Here is a 24479-nt window from a genome sequence, read left to right as displayed (position 1 = left end):
TAGTATTACACGACACATCCAAGAACTCATTGCAGGAGGAGGAGGATATTCTCCATTGTGGCATCTACTACTCAGTAAAACACCTCAGTATCCCCCATTTATTTCACAATGAGAATTAAACTTGGGTCTTTTCCAATCAGCAGGTATGACATCATTCTTTTTGTGTTGTGGCAGTGCTAAAGCCTTATGAAAGTTCTTCACCTTCTATATGGGATTTGAGAGCCTAGGTCTTTCCATCTGGTCATCACTGGCACTAGATGAACTATGTTGAAATAGGTTGCAGTTTTCATCCTATTTCAACAATAGGATGAAAATTGCAGGTATTTGTTTTCATCCTGTTGTTGGATCCTACTTCTTTCTCCGATGTATGTTCTAGCTGTTGATTGACTCCTCATTCGAACACAGAGAATATTTATTTTTAACTGCACCACCCTATGTTCAAATTTGCATGAGCAATGTTGAGGAATCAACCATCAACCAATCTATATTATTACTAATTTAATTTTAGGCCGAGGTTCTCTTTATTATATAAGGTTCCCGCTAAGATTTGAATTATTTTAATGAGCGGTGCAATGGAAGAAATCAGGCAAACACAAGATTCAATTCAAATAAAATATTTAATGCAATGTCACATAAATTTACATCAAAGCAAAGATTTCTAGTTGGGAAAATACAGTTAAACAATAATTAAGTTTTCATTGAGATACTAGCAAACTACTCAGCTGAGTATAATAATTACGATTAGAACTTATGCTTACAGATTCTATTCTTCTTATTATCAAGGATTCCTATCACAACTTCACTCTGATCAACATTATTATTATTCAATATAGTTTAAATATCAACTCAGTTTAACTATTCAGAACAGTTATAGAATGTAAACCATCAGACATTCATTTGAAGATTTCAAAGTTCTATCAACCTAGTAAAATAGTTCACAAAAAAGTTCAGTTTCCAATATTACATTAAGTTTCTTATAACAGGCTTCTCTATATCACACTTTCAGTCTTGAACCATTAATCCAAATGGTACAATATTCGGGGCGTCAAGAGGGAAATGTCTCACTACATCACACATTCGATCTTGAATAGTTAAATACAGTAATAAGGATTAAATTGTGTTCACCGGAAATAAGTTTGCTACTTCACACTAGGCATAGAAAAGATAATCTTATCGGCATAAGCAGTATAGCTTCTTCACATCGAGAATCCAATGAACACACTTAAATTCTTGTTGACTTTCACTTTGAAATTACACAAACTTAAAGGAATCTTCTGTTTCCGTTACTGATTAATAGACTCAGGAGAATATATCCTTTTTCACTGGTTCAACTTAACTTCCAATTTCTTTCTTTTCTTATTCTTATTATCCGTTGTCCTGCATTATTCCACTGCATGGTGATAGGAAATTATAATAGAATCAGAACTCTGAAAAAGGGAAGTCAAAGTGCCAAGCGATTCTCTGTCCCTCCTATTCCGTTCACGCCATGTCAATCGGCCACCTTCCTTGCCTGTTTTCTCCTCCCATGTGTTGTGTCTCACTTCTTTTTCATGTCTTGCTTATAACATCCTCCTCCTCTCTCCTTTCCCGCCAAAATCTGGTTCTAACTGGTTTAGTTGATATCAAACTCACTTCTTGCATCCTGTACAGTAACACGTGCTAAGGCACGTGCTAGCTAAAAATAACATAATTTCTCATAGCAACCAATCAAGCGTTATCTTAAGGAATTTCCTGGATACATTAAAAATGCACATATTACAGTTTTTAACATTATATTAAAAGAATTTAATTCACAAAAGAAATGATATTTTAATACACAACTTTTCATAACTGTAATTTATCCCAAAAATATATAAATAAATAAATATTGATTAACATAACTTGAAGGAGATTACATAAATAGCATATTAAGTATGAGGCTATTAGGTTTAAAAAAAAAAAATTTTGCTCAGGGAATGGTAGATTATGTTGGACTCTGAATAATGTATTAATAATTTCCATTTCTCTTCATTCAGAATCCAACACTATCTTCCCTTTCATTTTAGGCTTATTTATTTCGTATATGGAGCAGTGACTACTACTAGTGACTTGATCTGGTAAAATAGAAGTTTTCATTTCTTCATGCCAGCAAATTCTTTTACCATCGGACAAGGATTTTAAGAGAGCAGAAGCAGTGTCTGGATGGTTCTGTTGTTCATACTCTGTCAAAAGAATACTACTTTCAATTCACTAGCATGGTGTGTAGATTTTTCTGAAACCTCTCAGGATGTATTTCTTGCCAGATGCTGTGAGAAGTTTTGTCAACCTTTCACAGTTATCAGCTGTAGGTGAAATTATGTGATGTTGTTTTCAATGAATTCAATAAAATTTAGCCAGTTTGCTTTCCTGAGATTCCATGGTGTTAGGAAGCTGTTTATTCTGGGGGATTATAAGTCCTACACTAATTAGGCAGCATTCTTACTGGCTGTGGGGATAAGGAGGTAGTGCATGAGGTGAGAGGGGGTTCCTTCCATATCAGTAAAACAAAGATCAAGAGTTGTCTCTGAACTTCAGCTTCCAGATTTAAAAGTTGCAGGTTGCTTGCTGTTGTGGAGAAAGTTGTTTTCTAACATCCATTGTCAATTGCAGGCCTTGGTCGTCGTCATTATTGTATATTCCATAGCATACAATGCGAATTAAAATCACCAAGGATAAAACCAGGATGGACTGGCTGAGGAAGTACAGGGATAGGCCAGTCAAGTAGAGGAGGCTTATACCAGCAGATAAACCCTAATATTGGATATGTCCACCTTTGGCTTTGATCACTTCCTGCACCCTTTGAGGGAGGCTTTTCCACCAATGTGCATCAGACATTATGTGTAATTTGTCTACATTCCTCCATCACAGCAGCAGATCGAGTTCAACCACAGATTGAGGATGTGCCACAGATGAATTTAGTCAGAGAATCTTGCAGACTTGTAGCGGATTTATTTAGAAGTATAACATTATCTGCATAAAGCAAAGATCTGACATTAACATCTCCAATTCTGATATCATGTTTAATACCACTTTCCTTCATAATGTGATCCACATAGATAATGAATAACAGAGGGGATAATGTACATCCTTGTCTCACCAGATTTAACATTAAACCATCTTCCTGTACTTCCTTCAATTCTAACTGCTAACTTAGAACTCAAATAAAGACTGAGTATTGCTTGATATAATGCCCCATTGACACCATATAACTGTAGCGTATTGAATAGCTTCTCTCTTGGCACTTTGTCATATGCCTTTTCCCAATCGACAAAACTTAAATACAGATCTTTGTTATATTCCCATGCTTTCTTGACTATTTGTCGTAAAGTGAAGATCTGATCCTGACAGCCTCTATTTGGCCTGAACCCAGCTTGTTCTTCACCAAACTTTTCTTCCACAATTCTTCTCAACTGTTTCTCAAGTATACTTGCATAGATCTTGCCAGGAACACTCAGCAGGGAAATACCTCTGTCATTCTCACATTCAGTTTTATTTCCCTTTTTATATATGGGTAGTATGAGAGCTCTACTCCAATCATCGGGAATTCATCCCTCTGTCTAGGCTTTCTGAACTATGCAGTGCAGCCGCTGTAAGACTCTTATACCACCATACTTCAGCATTTCTGGTCGAATATCATCTAGCTGCCTTTCCACATTTCAAGCCTTTGATGGCTTTTTCTACTTCAAGTATGGATATGTATTCCTGACTGCATGCCTGGTCAGTGTTTTACACCACTGTGCTGTCATCACTGCTTGTTTCATTTAGCATTTTTTCGAAGTAATTACTCCATACTTCAGGGATCTCTTTTTCTCCCGTTTTCATGTCACCTTTATCATCTCTAACTCCTTTTACAGCACTCTTTTCTCCATTCCTAAGCTTCTTCAACAACCTCCAGAATATTTTGCCACCATCTTGATATTTATTTTCTGTATTCTTGCCAAAGTCCTCCCATGACTTTTGTTTAGCTAGTTTTACACAGTGTTTAGCATTCTTGCATTTGTCTCTGTATTCTCTAAGAGCACAAGCTGACTTTTTTGCCAGGAACTTTTGATATGCTTTCTTCTTTTCCTTCACTGTCTCTTTAACTTCCTGTTTCCACCATGGAGTTCTAATTTTTCTATCCTTGCAGACAACTTCACCACATGCCTCTTTAGCTGAATCAATCAGCACTTTCTTCAAGGTTTGGTTCCTGTTCTCAAACTCTTTCATTTTTTCTTCAATAATCTTTGTGTATTTTAGTCTATAGTTCACATCTGAGAGCTGCTCAACTTTTATTCACTTTAAAACTTTCTTACATGTTATTCTTTTCAATATGAAATTCAATTTTATCCTGCTCAAGACTAAATAGTGATCACTTCCAATTTCAAATCCTCTGTACATTCTGGTGTCTTGCACCAGGGAGAAAACATCACTATCAATAATAACATAGTCAGTGAGACTTTTCTTATTCCTTGCCTCTTCTCTCCATGTGAATTTGTGCACATTTTTATGTTGGAACATGGTGTTAGTAATAACCACTCCATGTCCTGAGCAGAAATCCAACAGATATTTGCCATTATTATTATCTTTGCTCTTTTTTCCAAATTTTCCCAAAATATTTTTGTATGTCTCACAATCATTTCCTACTCTATTTATATCCCCCAACAAGGACCAGCTTTTCCTTTTTCATTGTGTCAGTTGCTTTTTCTAAAGCCTCAAAAAATTCCTCCACTTCTACCTTAGTAGAATCTTCTGTGGTACCATAGTCACAAATAAGTCTCATTGTCCAGTTCCCTATTCTCATATTTGCTCACATTACTCTACTTGAGTCTGACTGCAATCAAGAAGATTAGTCTCGTATTTTGTGTTGAATACTATGGCTACTCCTTCTTTTCCTTGATTGTCATTGCCTGAATATAACATTTTGTATTTATTGCTCAGAAAGATCTCACCAGTTTTTGTCTTTTTTGTTTTTGTCAACCCTATAATGTCGATCTGGTACTTATCTAATTCCTCGGCTAGCTAGCTCCATTTCTTTGCCATTCAGGCTTCTTATGTTGATAGTACCGATCTTTAACTCTGGTGATGTTGAGTTGGGGTGTGTTTTCAGATTTGTTCCAGTAGCTGACTTTTCGCTGTTTGCTCTGGTTCTCTGGCAAAAACAACGGGGGCATTGTTTAACCAGGCGACACCCCAGCCGGCATGAAATTTTGTCATGGTGTATCATCATTTTTTATTTTGATTTAACGAATAAGAATACAATTTGGTCGGCTAAATTCCAAATTGCAAGTCCATCCTCGTTCGTTCAGTATCCAAGTAGATACCCAACAGGGTGCACCACGAGAAGGTGAGGATTGGATATTAAGTCAGAAGACCTGGTCGGTTCTCTGCATTCCTTTAAAGGCTATGTGGAGGTCTCTTCTCAGTTATATATAAATATATAAATTTATATATAAATAAAATATTTATAATATTATAAATTATTAATTTTATAATTTATTAATATTATAAATAATTATTTATAAAATATTATATATTATTATAAATTAATTAATAGAAAATCTATTAATTTTTCCCCTACTAAAAACTGTCTGGCACATCATCAACTTGATTTGTAAATTTTGGCATGCACCAGCACGTTAGCAACTCTATTTGTAAACTTTTGGCACGTGCACATAAAAAGGTTGGCCACCACTGCTCTAGATGATATTGCTTGCCGTTTAAGATGATTATCCTTGCATTTAGTGTTGTGTACTATATCTACTCATTTTCTTTGAACATTATTGATTGAATATAATGTCTTATTTGTTGCTAAAAAAAACCTCACCTGTTTTTGTCATCTTTGTTTTGGTAGTAATATGTATTTATGTTGATCTGGTATTTATCCAGTTCTTCAGCTACTTCCATTTCTTTTATATTAATGCTTATTATGTTGATTGGCTTTCCATCCCACTCACCTCTTGTCCTTTCTTTCAGTAATTGTAAGTTCAAGTTGATAAGTTCTTTTATATTGTCCATCCAACTCTTTTGTGGTCTTCCTCTTTTTCTCATTCCCTCAGTCTTCCCCAACATAATTGCCTTTTCCAATTATTCATCAGCTTGCATAATATGACCAAAGCAAATCAACTTGTTTAGTGATCATCATCTCCAAGGAGCATTCTGTCTTTATATTCTCTAAAATCTTCTTATTGGTCATTCTTTCAGTCCATGGGATTCTGTTCTTAATAGTCTCCTCCACACCCAAAATTCAAATGATCGATTCACTTTCTGTCTTTCTTCTTAATAATTCAGCTTTCACATGCATACATTATTACTGGAAATACTATTGTTTTGACAATTCTAACTTTCATGGCCTTTATCACACCTCTATCTATCATAATTTTTGTGAGGTTTAACATAGATTTTTTTTTTCTCACGACTATCCTTCTTTTAATTTCATCTTCACATTTACCATCATTTCTGATTCTGGACCCCAGTAAATCATAACTTTCACTGATTTCTATTTTATCTCCCTCTATTATAAATTCATTTAAATTACCAGAAGGCATCACTTTTTTTTGCTGATGTTTAAATTAAACCCAGCTTTGTTATTTTCCGTTGTAACCAATAGAATCACCACTCCATATCTTCCTTAGTTTCTGCTATGAAGGTCGTATCGATCATCTGCGTATCTTATATTATTATTTTTCTCCTGCCAATCTTAATTACAGCTGGATTTTTGTCTAAATCAGCCATTGTCATAATATATTCCCTATAAATATTAAAAAGGTAGGGTGACAGTATACACAACCCTGCCACACCCCTTTTTACACTTGACTGTTTCTCCAAAGACTTTTTACTGAAGCTTATTGGTTGTCATACAGCTCTTATCAGGACAGTTAGATGTTCAGATATCCATACAGTGTTGTGATCCACACAATCAAAATCTTTCTTATAATCAATAAAACAGATGAATACTTCCTTCTGAAATTCTCTCGTTCTTTCCATAATCCATCTCATGTTTGCTATTTGGTCTCTAGTTCCTCTACCTCTCCTAAAGCCTGCCTGTTCTTGTGGCATTTCTCTATTCACATATGGCTGCAATCTTTGTTGGATCACTTTCAGCATAACTTTACTTGCATATGAGATTAAAGCAATGGTTCTATAATTCTCACAATCTTTGGGATTTGATTTTTTTGGGGGATGGGGGATGAATACTGATGTTTTCCAATTAGAGATTGGAAAGTATATTTTCTCTAGGCAAGTATATTTTCTTCCAAACCTGTTGACATTGAGCATTATATAGATTAATATATAGTCCATATTAAACTTATAAGTTTAATATCAGGCAAAATTAGAAGCTGTACATTATTTCTATTGTATATCTATATGGATCACATTATGAGGGAAAGTGGTAAATCTGATATTAAAATTGAGGTAATAAACTGAATTCTTTACTTTATGCAGATAATGTTATGTTTACATGTAAATCCTCCATACACTTGAAGTCTTGAATTTAATAGAATACTTGCTATAACAAATTTGCTATGAATATCCCCAATAAAAGATATAGGTAGGAACATAAAAATTCAACCGGCATTCTCAAAATAGAATTCTGAACTATCTTCTGCTTCAGCTTGCTGAACCTTAGGGTTCTTTGTTGCTTGTACCAATTTCTTCCATTCCTTTCTGTCTTGAGATCTTTCATTCCACTCTTGGATTCACATCTGAGCTAAGTCTTTTTGGATACTATCTTCCCAATGCATCCACGGTCTACCTCTAAATTGCTTTCCATCAGCCTTCATCTTGAATACTTGTTTAGCTATTCTCTCCTCGCCCATTCTTTCCATTTGTCTAACCATCTCAATCTCCATGCTCTAATTTCATCAACTAGAAGTGGAGATCTGTAGAGTTCATATAGTTCTTGATTGTCTTCTTCTCCATTCACTCCTGTTATCTCTTACAGGTCCACAGACTTTTCTTTTATTTTATTTTTGAGGATTTTATTTTCAAAGATCTGCAATGTATTTGCATCTTGGTCTGTTAGGCTCCAGATTTCTGCTCTGTCTTGTATATTTCTGTTTTAACACTGCTCAATAGAATTTTGAAAGGTAGTAAATGATGTAGTGAATGATAAGATCTATTGGAGGCATGTATTCTATTTTTTATTTCTGTACTAATTTTATTATTTTGAGTAATCAGTGTTCAAGAGGTAGGGAGTTTTTTCACCTGGAAACTGTGGTTTTACATCCCCTAGAACAGGCAGGCATGCTGGCCTCATGAACACATGCATCTAACAGACATAAGACACTCTGGGAGGCATAGGGCTAACCACCTTATCCCTGAATTACGGTTGAGAAGTCCAAGAGTAGATGGAAGGTCGTGGGCACTTAAGTGGCTGTTAGAACCATGGATGATGATGACAGGAAGATATTGTAAAAGAAGGGGCTCCACTGTTATTCATCATGTATGTGGAGGAAATTAGCATTAAACCTGTTGTCAAAATTGAATGTAGATGATGCTATACTCCTAAATAGACCCAGTACAAACCTTCAGGATTTTCTAACTAAATTGAGTAACTACTCTAACAAAATTTTCCATACAAATCAGCAAAAACAAAAAAATATTGATAACAGGCAGGAACATGGATTCGATAGAGAAGTTATAGAGTAAGTTATTTAGTTATAGTTTTTACTGAAATTGTCAAATAAAATATGGCGAGGCAATAGAAGAAATGTTGGTATAGGAGGGAACTGTAATAAAAATTTATATGGAATAAGGGAGCAATTAGCCAGAACACTAACAATATAATATACAAGATATTTTTCATAAGTTTTAACTGGATCTGAGTTGGATTAGAAATAAACATGTGATGAAAGACTAGGAACTACAGATATAGGAGTTATGATAAAAAAAAATTAAAACAGTGAAAAGGGTGTCATTGGTAGAATTATGAAAAATGAAGATATTAGAAAAAAAATTGGCATTATTAGCATTCAAAAATGTGTGAACATAGTTAATCTCTGGTTAAGCATGGTCATTTAAACAGAATTATATAAGAAGAATTAGCGTAATAGGTGTTTGACAGAATTCTGGAGAAGAGTCCGAAAGGAAGATGGATGCATTTAAAAGCTTAGAAGACCAAAATAGATCTGACAATATTGGATTTCTGACAAATAACAATAACAGAACAATACGAACAGTATTCCTCCATATTCATCATTTGGAGAAATATTGTTCATAGGACATTAGTAATAATATAAATTTAATCATAAGGCTTGAAATGTGGAAAGGCAGCTGGAGTGGATGTTATTCGACCAGAAATACTGAAGTATGGTGGTATAAGAGTCTTACAGTGGCTGCACTGCATAGTTCAGAAAGCCTGGACAGAGGGACGAATTCCCGATGATTGGAGTAGAGCTCTCATAGTACCCATATATAAAAAGGAAAATAAAACTGAATGTGAGAATTCCAGAGGTATATCCCTACTGAGTGTTCCTGGTAAGATCTATGCAAATATACTTGAGAAACGGTCGAGAAGAATTGTGGAAGAAAAGCTTGGTGAAGAACAAGCTGGATTCAGGCCAAACAGAGGCTGTCAGGATCAGATCCTCACTTTACGACAAATAGTCGAGAAAGCATGGGAATATAACAAAGATCTGTATTTAAGTTTTGTTGATTTGGAAATGGCATATGATAAGGTGCCAAGAGAGAAGCTATTCAATATGTTGCAGTTATATGGTGTCAATGGGGCATTATATCAAGCAATACTTAGTCTTTATTTGAGTTGTAAGTCAGCAGTTAGAATTGAAGGAAGTACAGGAAGATGGTTTAATGTTAAATCTGGTGTGAGACAAGGATGTACATTATCCCCTCTGTTATTCATTATCTATATGGATCACATTATGAAGAAAAGTGGTATTAAACATGATATCAAAATTGGAGATGTTAATGTCAGCTCTTTGCTTTATGCGGATGATGTTATACTTCTAAATAAATCTGCTATAAGTCTGTAAGATTCTCTGACTAAATTGAATATCTGTTGTAATAGATATTATATGAAGGTCAGCAATAAAAAGACAAAGATAATGAAAATAGGCAGAATCATTGAAAATGTCAACTGTGTTGTGAATGGAGAACCTGTAGAACAAGTAAAACATTTCAGCTACTTAGGCACGATTTTTACTGAAGATGGTAAATTAAATATAGAAATAGACAACAGAATCAGTAAAGCTGGTATGGTGGGAAGTCAATTGAATAAATTCATATGGAATAAGAGAGAAATTAGTCGGAACACTAAATTAGCTGTATACAACGGTGTTCAAACCAGTTTTAACTTATGGATCTGAGAGATGGGTCAGATTTAAAACACTTGACCAAAGAATAGAGACCGCAGATATGAGAGTCCTGAGAAAGATTATAGGCGTGAAGAGATGGCATCAATGGCAATATCATATTAAAAACGAGGATATTAGGAAAGAACTTGACATTGTCAGCATCCAGGAATGCGTTAGCAGAGCTAATCTCAGGTGGTATGGTCACCCAAACAGAATGGGTGAGGAAAGATTAGCAAAACAAGTGTTCTCTGCCAGGTTGGCAGCAAAACGACCCAGAGGAAGACCAAGATATAGGTGGATTGATACAGTACAAAGTGCCTTAGATGATAGAAATATAAGATCTGATAATGTTGGAGTCTTGACAAGTAACAGACTGATTTGGAGGAAAATTGTAGATAGGAAATTAGTAATGATATAATTTTTTCATGTAGTACTATCATATCCTGTACACCCCTTGTGGGTACATGGCAGGAATTTGATGATGATGATATATAGTTTAAAAATAACAGGTGTTATTAACTCTATATTTAAACCAAACCTAGTTCAAAAATAAACCAGACTAAAAGTATACAATGCATTAGCCCTACCAGTCTTAATGTATAGAAACACAATCTGAAAAGAAAATCAAAGATTAATAACAGCAGAAATGAAGATTATATGAAAAACTGCAAAGTATACCCTTTTTCAGGGGTGTTCAACCCGTCAATCGCGGAGCGATTTTTGGTAGATCTCTTGTGTATTCCTCCTTCCTTACAAATTTAATTGAAACTGAAAACATAATATTTTATTTATCATTATTTTGTATTATTTTTAATTTGCTTTAAGTGTATTGCTATTGTTTGTTTATTTTTTGTTAAAATTGTCAAATCAGTAATTTTTTTATAAGTCCGGGTAAATGAATTAATTTGGATCAGTGGAAGTCAAACAGCGAGCTGAGTGAATACGATTATAAGCAATAAAAACTTGATTGTAGCTTAAATATTAAATATTCCAAAGCACATTGCATCGATTTTTTACTTACCATATATTTTTGCATATAATGCGAACTAGAAATTTTGTTTGAAAACTAGCCCTAAAATGCCATGTCCACGTGTAATGCGATCTGTTAATCTTGTTCCATAACATTATAAATAATACAATAAGAATTAACGAAAGAAATATTTATTTTAAAACAAACCGTCAAAATAAAATACGAATTAACGAAAGAAATATTTATTTTAAAACAAAATGTCGAAATTCTTTAAATTCTTCTTCATCTTTTGAGTCATCAAACATTTCATTTATAAATTCATCTGTATGGGTTGCATCATCAGTATAGCAGTTGTCGTCATCGTCTTCATGCTCTCTATTTTGTTGTGCATCATCCTCGCTTTCGTATACGATGTGATCTTCGGATCCATCCATTGAATTACTTATTCCACATTTAAGAAATGAGCGTTGAATCATTTCAGATGGTATCGAATCCCATGCTTCTTTAATCTAGCTGGTGACTAGGGTGATCTCAGGCTTCTGAAAATTCCCACCCTTTGTCATCTGCAACAAACCAGATGACATCCATTCTCTCCATTTTTCACGTAAGTGATCTTTAAACGGCTTATTCAAGCTGACATCAAGCGGCTGCAAAATGGAAGTTAGACCATCCGGTATGACTGCTAGGTCTGTACGTAGTTCATATGCTTTCTCTTTGCTTGCCTCCGTTAAATGCACTCAGAACGTATTCCAGACTAGCATGCTTTGTTGACGTAACAAGCTACCTGGGCGTATGTTCCATACTTGATCCAGCCACAATTGTACACCTTTTTCATACATCCAACCTTTCTGATTGGCACGAACAATTATACCTGGTGGAAATTTCATATGCTTTGGAATTTTCTTCCTTTTAAATATCACTGTCGGCTTTAATTTGGTTCCGTCTGCCATGCATGCTAGAACAACAGTAAAATGTGTTTTTTCATGTCCTGTTGTTTTTATGAAGACACCCCCTTTTCACCAACTGAGTTTACTGTTCGATTCCCAGGCATATCAAAGTACATGGGTGTCTCATCCATATTGCCAATTTGGGAAAGTTCATATCCATGACACTTCTGTAATTTTATGATAAATTTAATGAAGGACTGCACTTTTTCTTCAAGCTGCTTTGGTAACTTCTGGGCAATTTTTGTTCGGTGTCATAATGTTAATGCTTTGTGTTCAATAAATCTGTTGCACCACCCAGGCAAAGCAAGAAAAGATGAAATACCTGGTGTGTCCTTGAATTTACCATTCTTGAGTTGTAGAGCTCTAAAACGAATTGCATTTCTTGTTACTATAATGCCATCTTGTTGTTGCATCAAAATCCATTCATTTAGCTCTTAGAGTTCTAGAAAGGATGCTACATCTCACGACGGGCATGTTTCGTTTTGGGATTTTTTCAAGACTGTCTTTTTGCTTACACCAAAGTCTAATATTACTCTCTGCTACACCAAATTTTCTCATAGCAACACTGTTATTATGTTCTTCTGCAAACTGCACGACACGCAATTTAAATCCTGCTTCAAAAGATGAACGTTTATGTTTCTGTTGGCTCATTTTCAGGCCAGGTTTGTTTAACGAATAATATTTAAAATGAACTGTGGTTAAACCGATATACCTAACTTTGCTCTATCTATCTCACTGTGCTCTATCATTAGCACTACTTACATTACTGGCTTTATGCGCAGATACGATGCATGGTCGTTCGCTGAATGTGAGTGGGTCAAGTAGATTTGGTTGCATAGGCATTAGGTAGTATATATTGTGTATGCAAGTCTAATAAGATGTTATATTTTTTAGTATCCATATATAATGCGAACCCCTAACTTTAAGTAGTATTTTTTACCATACATTTTTCCCATTACACGCGATAATATACGGTAGGTTAAGTCCCATGTGAATATTGCAAAAAAATAAACTTTGTTTGTCTCGGTATAGTTTGTATTAGATGTTTTTGTAAATAACTCTTTTGAAGCTAACTGTATATACTGCTTTAATAAGAATATATTACGGTGTGTTAAAAACAAAGGCAATGTTTTTGTCGCCGAAGCTGTACATGGCAGCGTTAGAAGGATTGTTATTGAAACTTGTAGGTATGAGAAAGGCTTGCAGGCTCTAAGTGTAAACATCTCCGAAGTCAGTCAGAAAGAGTTCATATAACTTTCTGATGGCCCGCAATTTACAATCAAAAGAAAGCGGAGGAGAACCAAAGGCATGCCAAACTTGAAACTTAAGATGAAAGACTCATGCCGATTCTTTGGGGCTGCCAAACTTCATGCAAGGTCTCAGAGGAGGCCTAATAAAAAGGGACTGAAGCAAGCAGAAAGGGTCCTGGTTCCAGAATTGCCGTCAGAGAGGAGGCTACCCGGATCCACGTTGCTTGAGAGAGGAGTTTCCTGCTTCCAGAAAGGAGTTTCTCAGTTCGAGACGTCGCTAGAGAGAGACTACTTCTAGGCCGCAGACAAGGTTTTAAATTGCCAAAAGGAAGAGTTCCAATTGCTGGAAAAAAGTTTCCAGGCCAGAGAGGGATCCAGTTGGCAGCATTTCTAGCTGTTGAAATGGCAGAAAAAGAAGGCAGTCATCCAGGCATTTTTGGCGAGCCCAAGCAAAGAAGAAAAGGCAAGGCAAATTTCCCGAAGCACTTTCGCTCATAAGTTTTTCTTTTCACCGAGGGAGAGTACCCTTTTGCCGGAGCTGAATGAGCCCACAGCCCGATGAGATGCAGCCATGCCAAAATTTTCTGAAGAAGATCTGAGACTAAAGAATTGCCATAGAACTTTTAGTAAAAGACTTTTGACTGAATGTAAGATACGTGTATATAATTCCTGTTATAGATGATACAAGAAAGACTTAAGATATATGTTTAATAGTGTTAAGAAATGTCCATAAGAGAATCAGTTGGCATGTTAGAGGTTGATATCGAATGTGTAAAGATAACTTAACACAGATTTAGGTAACCTCTTTACGAGTAAGCTTAGAGATTAATAAGAAAAAATTTGTAAACTGAGGTAAGGTAACCTTATATGTTAAAGAAAGTATTTAATGTTGAAAAAAAAGAAGGTTCTGATTTTTGCTGAAGAGTTTTTATAGATGGATAGAGAAAGCAATCTCCCTAACGTTAAAATTGTGTATATTTCATAGTAATGTAAATAATTGTCATTTGACTTTCTTGTTAAAAGAGTGCTGCCTGTTTGTTTATTTACAACTGCACTGTTTCTAAAATAAATCGGACTTGTTGAGCAGGAATCTAATTGAGTTGGCCAAAGCATGAAATTAAGAAAAAGAATAGACCACGACTGTTTGTGAAAGTTTTATTGTAGAAATTTGTGTTAGAGAAAGAGAGAGAGAAATCTACCAGCCGTATATTTGAGTTCTTTTTGCTAATCAAAGATATTAGTGACGCAGTCTCATTTTAAATAAATTTTCTAATATCTTAGGCATAAGACTCGTAATGCGAAAGGTAGATAAACATAGCACATAATAAGATAAACGAGAGATTCTAATAGAGAGAAAGCACGCACAGCAAATTAGAATAACGGAGAATAAAGTAGTGTAAAAGACATCACAAGTAATTAATAGAAATTGCAAGTATACATACAAAGTTAAATAATAATGAAAGTTTACAATGTCGCAGTAACGACTGGATAGCAAACGTAGACGTATAACAAAAGCACATCTTATGCGTTTCGTTTAATTTGAGGATAATCACGAGTGTATCAAAGAAATTGAAGACGTATCATTTTCACAAGGCATGGGAAATGGATTTTTTCTTTACAATGGTAAATGAAAAGTGTTGTTGTTTGATTTGTAATTCATCTATAGCAATTCCAAAAAAAGGTAATATTGAGAGACATTTTCGATCGCTACATGCAAAATATGATGAAGATTTTCCCCAAAATTCCGAAATACGTAAATCAAAAATTATAAATTTAAAGGCAGAACTTCCTGGACAACAAAATACGATTTCAAAAGTAATAAATAAACTAATATCAGTCACTATTGCATCTTTGAAAGTGTGTCATTTATTAGCAAAAGCAAAAAAGCCTTTTACTGATGGAGAGTTAATAAAAGAATCGTTTCTTGCAGCAGCAGAATCTTTATTTTCTGATTTTAAAAATAAAAATGAAATCCTTTCGAATATTAAAGATTTACAACTTTCCAGAACAATGGTTATGAGAAGAGTTGAAATTTTAAGTGCCAATCTGAATACTCAGTTAATGTCAGACATTCACCAGTGTGTTACATTTTCATTACAGTTTGATGAATCAAACGACTTGCCTGATATTGCTCACTTAATGGTATTTATTCGCATGTATTTCAAGATTATTCAAGTAAAGAAGAACTTTTGAAAATTATACCATTATTGGGAAGGACTATGAGAGAAGACATTTTTTTGGCATTTGATGAATTTGTGAAACAACACAAACTTCTTTTTAAACTTGTGTCTATTACTACTGATAGTGCTCCTGCAATGATAGGTAATAAATCAAGCTTCATTTCATTATGCAAAAACAATGACAAATATCCAGATTTTTTAACGTACCACTGTATTATTCACCAACAAGTACTGTGTAGTAAAAGATTAAACACAAAAGATGTTTTGGATATTACATTTAAAATTGTATATTCTGTTCGAGGAAAAGCCCTGCAATGGCGGTTAAATTACAGGCATATAATGATAGGGAACTTCTGTTGTACAATAATGTTTGCTGGCTCAGCATAAATCAATTTTTAGAAAGATTTCTTGTATTAATTAATGATATACAAAATTTTCTTGATGAAAAAGGAAATGTTTATCCACAATTGAGTAGTAAAAGGTGGTTGTTACACATATCATTTTTAGTAGATTTCTGTACGAAATTAAGCAATTTAAATTTAGAGTTACAAGAGAGATAAAAATTTAATTGACATGTTAAGTTCAATAAAAACTTTCCAACAATACTTACTTTTATTAAAGAAAAATATAAATGACCACGAATTTAGACATCTCCCATATTTATTAAAATTTTTTGAACAAAATCAAGAAATGCTTTGCTATGATTTAAAAGAATTTATTCATGAAATAGAATTAGTTGAGGAAGAAATAAATTCAAGATTTAAAGATTTTAATAAAACTGAAATGATTGTATCTTTTATCTATAATCCACTTCAAGAAAACTTGAACATCACAGAAATTTCAAATAAAATTAGTGGACTGTTTGATATAAGCCAAGCTGAAGTAGAACTTGAGATAATAAACATTCAGAATTGTTTACATTTAAAATCAATAAACAATGAAGTCATTTGGAAGTATGCACATGAAAAATTCCCAATATTAACTGATATTGCGCGAAAAATTCTGTCGTGTTTCGAATTGACATACTTGTCAGAATCCGCTTTTTCAAATATGAACATCATAAAAAAACAATTAAGAAACCAAATTACAAATGATCATTTGGATGATTGTCTGCGATTGGCCACTTCTTCATATCAACTTTACTATGAAAATATTGCAAGGTCCAAACAATGCCAAATTTCACAGTAACTTTTTTTTTTTAATCAACTAGCATTTCCTGTAACTTGTGAGTTTGTAATCAATCTGTTGTTTTTTCTAACTTTGGTTTTCCAAAATAGAGAAATAAATATTTTATTCCAATATATTTGTTGTTTTTTTTGTTGTATTAAAATAATTCTTCTGGTTCCCATCTGCCATACGGCCGGGGGAGGGTAGCTATATGCTACCATTCTAGGGAGAGATGATTATGAGCAAGGTGGTTTCCCATTGCCTTCCTTGCCGTAAGTATTTATGACTGTAACCTGTGTGTTCACGGGGCCGGTTTGCCTGCTTGCGGGATGAAAAACCCCAGATAAACTGGCGGAAAATAAAATAATTAAAAGTTAAAAAAAAATAATTAAAATAATTAAAAGTGATAAATAAATTTTTAAATACACAAATAATGTTTTTAGTTGTCTATTTGTGTGTAATCAGATATCAGGTTGGGGGAACATGATCTGTATAAGAGAGTAGATCGCCGAATAACTTTTTATAGAAAAGTAGCTTACGTAGTAAAAAAGTTGAACACCACTGCCCTATTTGATCACAAAAGAAACGAAGAAATTATGAAAGAATTAAACCAGGAACCAATAATAGAAAAAATTAAAAAATATAAATAAATGGATGACGTTCAAAGAATGAAAACAGAAAAATTACCAAAACAAGCCTTAAAGTATAAGCTATTAGGAAAAAGAAAACCAGGACGTCCTCTTAAACGATTCAACGATGACTTCTAAGGCCGGAACAGGCCATGCTAGGCCTAAATCCTTGATATGCATGATGATGATGAGTTATATATCAAGAATTTGATGACAAACACATTCAGCTTTGTTTCCCATTTAATTAAAGCACCTAAACTCAGTTGAACTAATATTAACTAAACATAAATTTTAATATTACATTAAAAACATTATACTCTTTACAACTAAATGCATGACATATCACAAAGCAGTTTCAAACCCCTATAGAAGTAGATAATAGAATAGTCAAAGCCAGTGCATTGACTAGCTGTTGAATAAAGTTATATGTAATAAGAGATAAGAAGATTAGCTAAACTATCAGCGTACCATACAGTTCTCAAATAAATTTTAATCTGTGAATCTTAAAGCTAGATTTTAAAATAAGACATTGGATGAAGACACATGAGGATTCTAAGAAAGAAGTAGGAAACTGAACAGGATCATCATTAGCAGACTCATATTAAAAATTGAGTATATTACAAAGGAACTTGCATCATTACCATTTAATGAATGAAAGACCAAGATCTAGGTCAGCAATTCTCAACCCTATGCCCATGGGTGCATTTGTGCCCATGGAGCTATTTGCATCTGCCTGTCAATTATTAAATAAGCAAAAAATAAAATTAAAACTAGAAAATATAGGTCTTCTCCTAGTAATAACATTTATTGAAATCGTAGAAAATGTTAACATTTATGTTATATTACAAACATTTTGTAATTCCTCTGTCGTTGAGTGTGAGTGTTACCAGTGCCAATTTTATGCGTATGTTATGTATTTAGTCTACTGGCAGCTGTGTACCTGAGGGATGTGTCACTGCTTTACGGCAGTGACTTTGTCCATAACGTTGTTTTCTCGTGTTTAAATATTTTGCTCCAAAATGAGTGATCCAAATAAAAAACAACGAACCTATAAATTTAACAACCGGAAGAAGACTATTGTTTTATCTACAGTAAAGAGAAATGTTTTTGCTTATTGTGCGATGGTTTAATTTAGTTGTATAGTAAATGTTATATGTATATTAATCCTACTTTCATAGTTAATTAATTTGTTAATCATTATCATTTGTGATATGATAAGCAAGTATAAATTTTCATAGGAAAAAACATTGGTGCCCAACACTCTGTTCCCAATCTCGAATGTGTCCGCAACCACAACCAGGTTTGAGAATTCCCCATCTAGGTGAATTGATGGAGTGTAACACATTCAGGGGGGGGGGGGGGGGGGCTCATGCATAGGCACTGTGGAACTGCAGCACCCCCAATTTTTCTCGATATATAAATATATTTATATTTGCTTGTAATATTTAATTTTATCATCAACAATCCTATACAATTCTCTTATTTTATATAAAAAATAATAAAAATCCATCTTGTAGCACTTAGGAAGGTGAAGGATGCTAGCAGCACTGTATTTACCATAGCGGCATATTGCTACGCATGCAAGCATATGCACGTCAAAGTGAGATGCGAGCTATTAGCGTAATGTGGCACTGTTCGTCGTGCAGTTCCGCTGTTGTTTATATGCAGATTGCGTCAGTAATAGGGTGTTCGTAGTGCTTATTGTGTTTGCTCCATCTCTTTAAATATTTGGACATTACGATTAAAGACAACATTTGTTATAGTTTTTATTTTAGAACATTATTGGGTTATGATAATGGATTTTATTTTTAAGTAATTTTGAATTATACTAAACTGTATCATTTTATTGATAATAAACAATATTGTTTCATGTTTAATTTTTTTTTTTTTTTACTATAATTTTGATATTTTATCCAAACACATATACACTGTACTTACAGTGTGTATGTATATTTCGAAAGTTGCAGCACCCCCACGATTTCAAGCCACGAGCCACCACTGAACACCTTAGAACATCGTTTCTCAAACTGTGGTACATGTACCACTAATGGTACATTACGTTATTTTTAGTGGTACAATTTTTACACAAAATATTTAAATAAATCTTCAGAAAAATGTATTTTAATATTATAACGAGTAGAATGTTCCAAGAATTTAGCTTCGTGAATCGAATAAAATGGAGAAATAAAATTTATTGCAGTTTTATGTGAATTTTCGGATGCAAAGCGTGTCATTAGCATGTCAAAAGGGTTTTCATATTTAATATTTATTTTGAAACAGTATTTTTGTATGTAAAAAAATTATAATAAACAAAGTACATATAACATAATGAAAAACAAAAGAAATAGATTGTTGCAAGTTTAAGAGTAATATATTATTTTACGTGAAAATGTATTTTATTAAGATAATTATGTGATATTCCGTTAAAAAAATAAAGGAAAGTTATTATTTAACATAAATGATATTAAAAATAAATATTATGTTTAAATTCATATGAACGTGGAGTGGCATTTTTGATTTATGCTGACACCACTGTTCAGACACTACCACTACCGAGGTGTGATGTTCTTGCAAACGCCTGGGAATGCTGAATTTTGTTTATGAATGAGATCACTAGCAAAGTATTCAGAATATAATAACAGTAGCGTCACTCTATTTGAAATTATAATGTCATTATAATGATATAATATCCTTGTTATAATGGACAAATGGTTAGGAATTGAAAAATCGAAGAGGAAACAGCTGGCAGACGACACTGACACATCTAGCACTTCTAGTTTTAATTCTGAATCTCACAAAGCATTTAGAAAATGAAATGCTACTGCTACAAGAAATTATAATGAAAATTATTTGGAATATGGATTTTTTTGGAGAGGATGAAAATGACCCCAGGCCCCAGTGCGTTATTTGTTACAAACAGTTTTCGAATCACTCAATGAAACCATCGCTTCTGCCTAGTATATTTTCAAAACAAACACACTGTTTAAAAGGTAACCCCCTCGGCTTTTTTAAAAGAAAATGAACTGAAATGAAAACTAGCAAACGTACACTTCATTCTTTTACTACAATTAACGAACGAGCAGAGGAAGCATCATATTTGGTTAGTTTGAGAATTGCTCAAACTGCAAAACCACATACTATTGGAGAAACTTTAATATTATCTGCAGCCAAAGGCATTGCTATGTCTAATCTTGGCCCTACAGCAGCAACCAAGTTGAATGTTGTTTCTTTGTCAGATGTGACACTGTTTCGCGATGAATTAACGAAATGGCAGCTCAAGTAAAACAAATACTAATCGAAAATATAAAGCAAAGCAAATATTTTGCAATTCAGTTCGATGAAAGTACAGACATAAACAACTTTGCACAGTTGATGGCTTATATTCGATATGAAAGAGAACAAGAGTCATAGATGAAGAATTCTTATTTTGCGAGCCTCTTCCAAATCATACCGCAGCGGATGAGATTTTTAAGAAAATTAACGAGTTTATCACAAGCTATGAAATAAATTGGAAAAAATGTGTAGGAGTGTGTGCTGATGGTGCATGTTCAATAACAGGTTGTTGTGGTGGTGTTTTCGCCAAAATTAAAAAAGTTGCACCAGGTGCCAAGTTTACACATTGCAGCATACATCATGAAGCACTTGCTACCAAAGCAATGCCCACAGAACTAAAGACTGTTTTAGATCAATCTGTGAAGGTAGTGAATTTTATTAAATGTCGGGCCCTAAATTCATGACTGTTTACAATTTTGTGCAATGAAATGGGCAGTAACCACAATAAGCTCCTTTTACACACAGAAGTGCAGTGGTTGTCAAGGGGAAAAGTTTTAATTTGACTCTTCGAATTACGTTCAGAGGTCCAAATATTCCTGTCAGAATTCAAATTTGAACTCTGCCATTGTTTTACTGACAAACTCTGTCTACCACTTTCAGCGTATTTGGCGATATTTTTGGAAAACTGAACGAATTGAATTCTAGTTTACAAGGTTCCAATATAACTGTCTTTACTGTACATGACAAAATAAATGCAGCTGTGAAAAAACTAGAATACATAATTAAGGACGTGAAAAGGAAGAAAATTGCTACATTACCAACATTAGAAGAGTATCTCCAGGAAAATGATCTGTCACTGAATGAACAACTAATTGAAGATATAGAAAAGCACTGCATAGGACTTAAAATAGGACCTGAAAATTTAGAAAATGAAAGTTGGATAAGAGATCCGTTTTCTTTTCAGATACTGTGCTAGATAATTTTTCAATTCAAGAAAGAGATCAACCCATAGATATTTCATGTGACAGAAATCTCATGAATGAGTTCAGAAAAGATAACTTATGCAATTTTTGGTTAAAAAGAAGAGATGAATATAAGTATATTTCCAACAAAGCGATAAAATTTTTAATGCCTTTCAGCACATCATATCTTTGCGAAACTGGGTTTTCAGCCATGCTATTAATTAAAAATAAATATAGAACATGGTTGCAACTTGAACCTGACTTATGTTTGAAATTAATGAAGATAAAGCCCGACATATCGAAATTGGTTACAATGAAACAGGCTCATCCGTCGCATTAATCCTCACCAATAATAAATCTCCTTAATATTTGCTCATCTATTATTACCTACCATTTACTATATTTCATTATAATGTAAAAGTTTCATTTACGAATATAAATAAATAATATAAATTTAAAATGTTTTATTCTTTGATTATAAACACTCTATTTGGGATGTATTGATTTTTAATCAGGAAATGCTTTTATGGTGGTACATATATTTTTTGATTCTTATTTATGTGGTACAAAATTTAAAAAGTTTGAGAACCCCTGCCTTAGAAGATATGTGAGATCTGACAATATTGGAGACCTTACAAATAACAGATTAATTTGGAAGAAAACTGTTGATGAAAAGCTAATAATAATGTAATACACCTGTTTTGATTACGTATCACAAATTGATCTAATCTTCTTCCTCTGAATGTTTATCTCACTTTCAATGCGGGGTCCATTTTTTACATGATGTGACTTTGTTAGTACAATCTCCCACGCTGGCCTGTTGCCAAATCAGAAATTGATATAATGATCCTGATTATTTATCACTTCATATAAAATTTCAATTGAAAAACATTAGTCAACAAAACATAAAACCTCCATGATACCAAGCCTGGTCTCTTGAGGGCAGGGGCACTCAGCCTTTACTTCCTTATAATTGACTACTTATCATCCATGTATGAAATGAGTCATTATTTGGATCAAGAGATAATTTTTAATGGCAGGTTTGGATTGTATGCTTGATAAAAAAAAAAAAAAAAAAAAAAAAAAAGTACACCATCGTGATTTCTTTTTTGCATCTGAGCTACTACTGTGTGCAGTTTATTACTCTGTTCGGAACGCACATGCATTTATTCAACTGGTGCTTGGTAACAGTCATGCAGAATAGTATGCACTCTTAATTGTTGAGAATAGAGATCAGCGCTTGTAGCAGACCTTTCTTGAACTAGCTCAAAATAGATAACCAAAAATTCCCCCAAATATACATCACGACATTACTGTCGAATCAAACCCTTTAACTACACAGTGAGTTCTGCTTCATCCATGTTGATTCATTAATTTCATGTGTAATTTGTTGAAGTAGATCTAGTTTCAGTTTAATGAAATGGTCTTCTGTGGAGTTACCAACAGTGCTTCAGTCATAAACATGGTATTGTGATGCCTGTCAATTTCTTTTAATTTTATATTGATGAAGATGATGTTGCAGTTTTTCTTGAGTACTGAGTTTAGTAGACTGAGAGTGATATCACTCTCAAACTTGAACTGTTTGAATCGGTCATGTAGTGCTTGACTTCACAGCATTCTGGTCTTTCACTGTGCATGTATTATACATTGCTGTGTTTGCAGTATGGCTAAGAAAAGTCACTTAAGCATTAAACATAAAATGAAGTCATTTATCATTTGTTTGCAAGAATATGCTCTTTAATTTGGCATTCAGAAAAGGTATGTAGTAAATATCATGGCAAACTTCTCAGCTATTCTTACATTACATGTTTTACATAATTTGTGTATACCAGCTTATATATGTCAAATGAAGAAAACAAGGTGTGCTAATTGAAATGTAAATATTTAAATGCAGTGCCACAATAAAGTATCTATATTAGTATTGTAGTTTATTTCAAGTGCTACATTTTTATTTATTTATTTTTTCTTGTGTTATGATTGCATAAACTGAAGAATTTATTTTTCTTTATAGGAAACTGTAATTACTGCTTCTCCAGATTCTCATATTCGTATTTGGCATGTACCAACTTCACAAACTATTCAAGCTATTAGAGCCCATGAAGGCCCAGTCACTGGACTCAGTCTTCATGCTACTGGTGATTATTTGCTTAGTACATCTACTGATGAACAGTGGGCGTTTTCAGATTTACGCAGCGGGCGTGTATTGACCAAAGTTGGAGATACAGCCACTCCTCACAGTAAGTTTCCATCTGTTGTTATACCTATCTAAATAATTGTTAAAGCACACATGGCTAATTAACTACAAAAGCAAAGTAGACTTAATATGACACTTTCAGTGTTATCCAGTTTCTACAGATCTCCATTCTTCACAGGGTGTCTAAATTCGAAAAAAAACTTTTGTAGTCATTACTCTTAATAAAGAAAAGTCTAAAAGGCTTCAATTTGACAATGAACATTATTAAAAGGGAGTTTAATGAGTATCCAGTATTTATGTCAAATAGGCAAAACAGTGTTCCACATAGAAACTTGGAAAGCTTAATAAGGTTAGAAATGTGAAATTATAAATGTTCTGCATTGAGTTTAATAATCTATAATATAATATAATATAATACTTATTATATTATTCTCTGTTTTAATAAGATTCATTGCCAAGTTGAAGCATTTTAGACTTCTTCAATAACTGAGAGTTCGCTTATAAAAAAAAAATGCATAAACAAGTTCTGTTAAAGTTTTATTAGTGTCTTCTTAATGTTGAGCAATTCAGAACAGCTATTCATATAATGAAACA

General features: G+C 33.6%; 1 protein-coding gene across 2 annotated transcripts in view; it reads left to right on the top strand.

Annotated features, from left to right (window-relative positions):
- Nucleotides 1-24479, top strand: part of Prp19 (pre-mRNA processing factor 19) — a 171453-nt gene that overhangs the window by 124593 nt on the left and 22381 nt on the right. For both annotated transcript variants that reach the window (XM_090410212.1, XM_090410213.1), the window contains one exon: nucleotides 23703-23928. In XM_090410212.1, the coding sequence (XP_090266338.1) occupies nucleotides 23703-23928 (226 nt within the window). The remainder of the gene's footprint in view (nucleotides 1-23702; nucleotides 23929-24479) is intronic.

Source organism: Typopeltis vanoorti, chromosome 20, assembly GCF_054136105.1.
Source record: "Typopeltis vanoorti isolate ZY-2024b chromosome 20, IOZ_Tvanoo_1.0, whole genome shotgun sequence".
In the NCBI taxonomy this organism is placed as follows: domain Eukaryota; kingdom Metazoa; phylum Arthropoda; class Arachnida; order Uropygi; family Thelyphonidae; genus Typopeltis; species Typopeltis vanoorti.
This window is presented reverse-complemented; position numbering and strand designations above follow the sequence as displayed.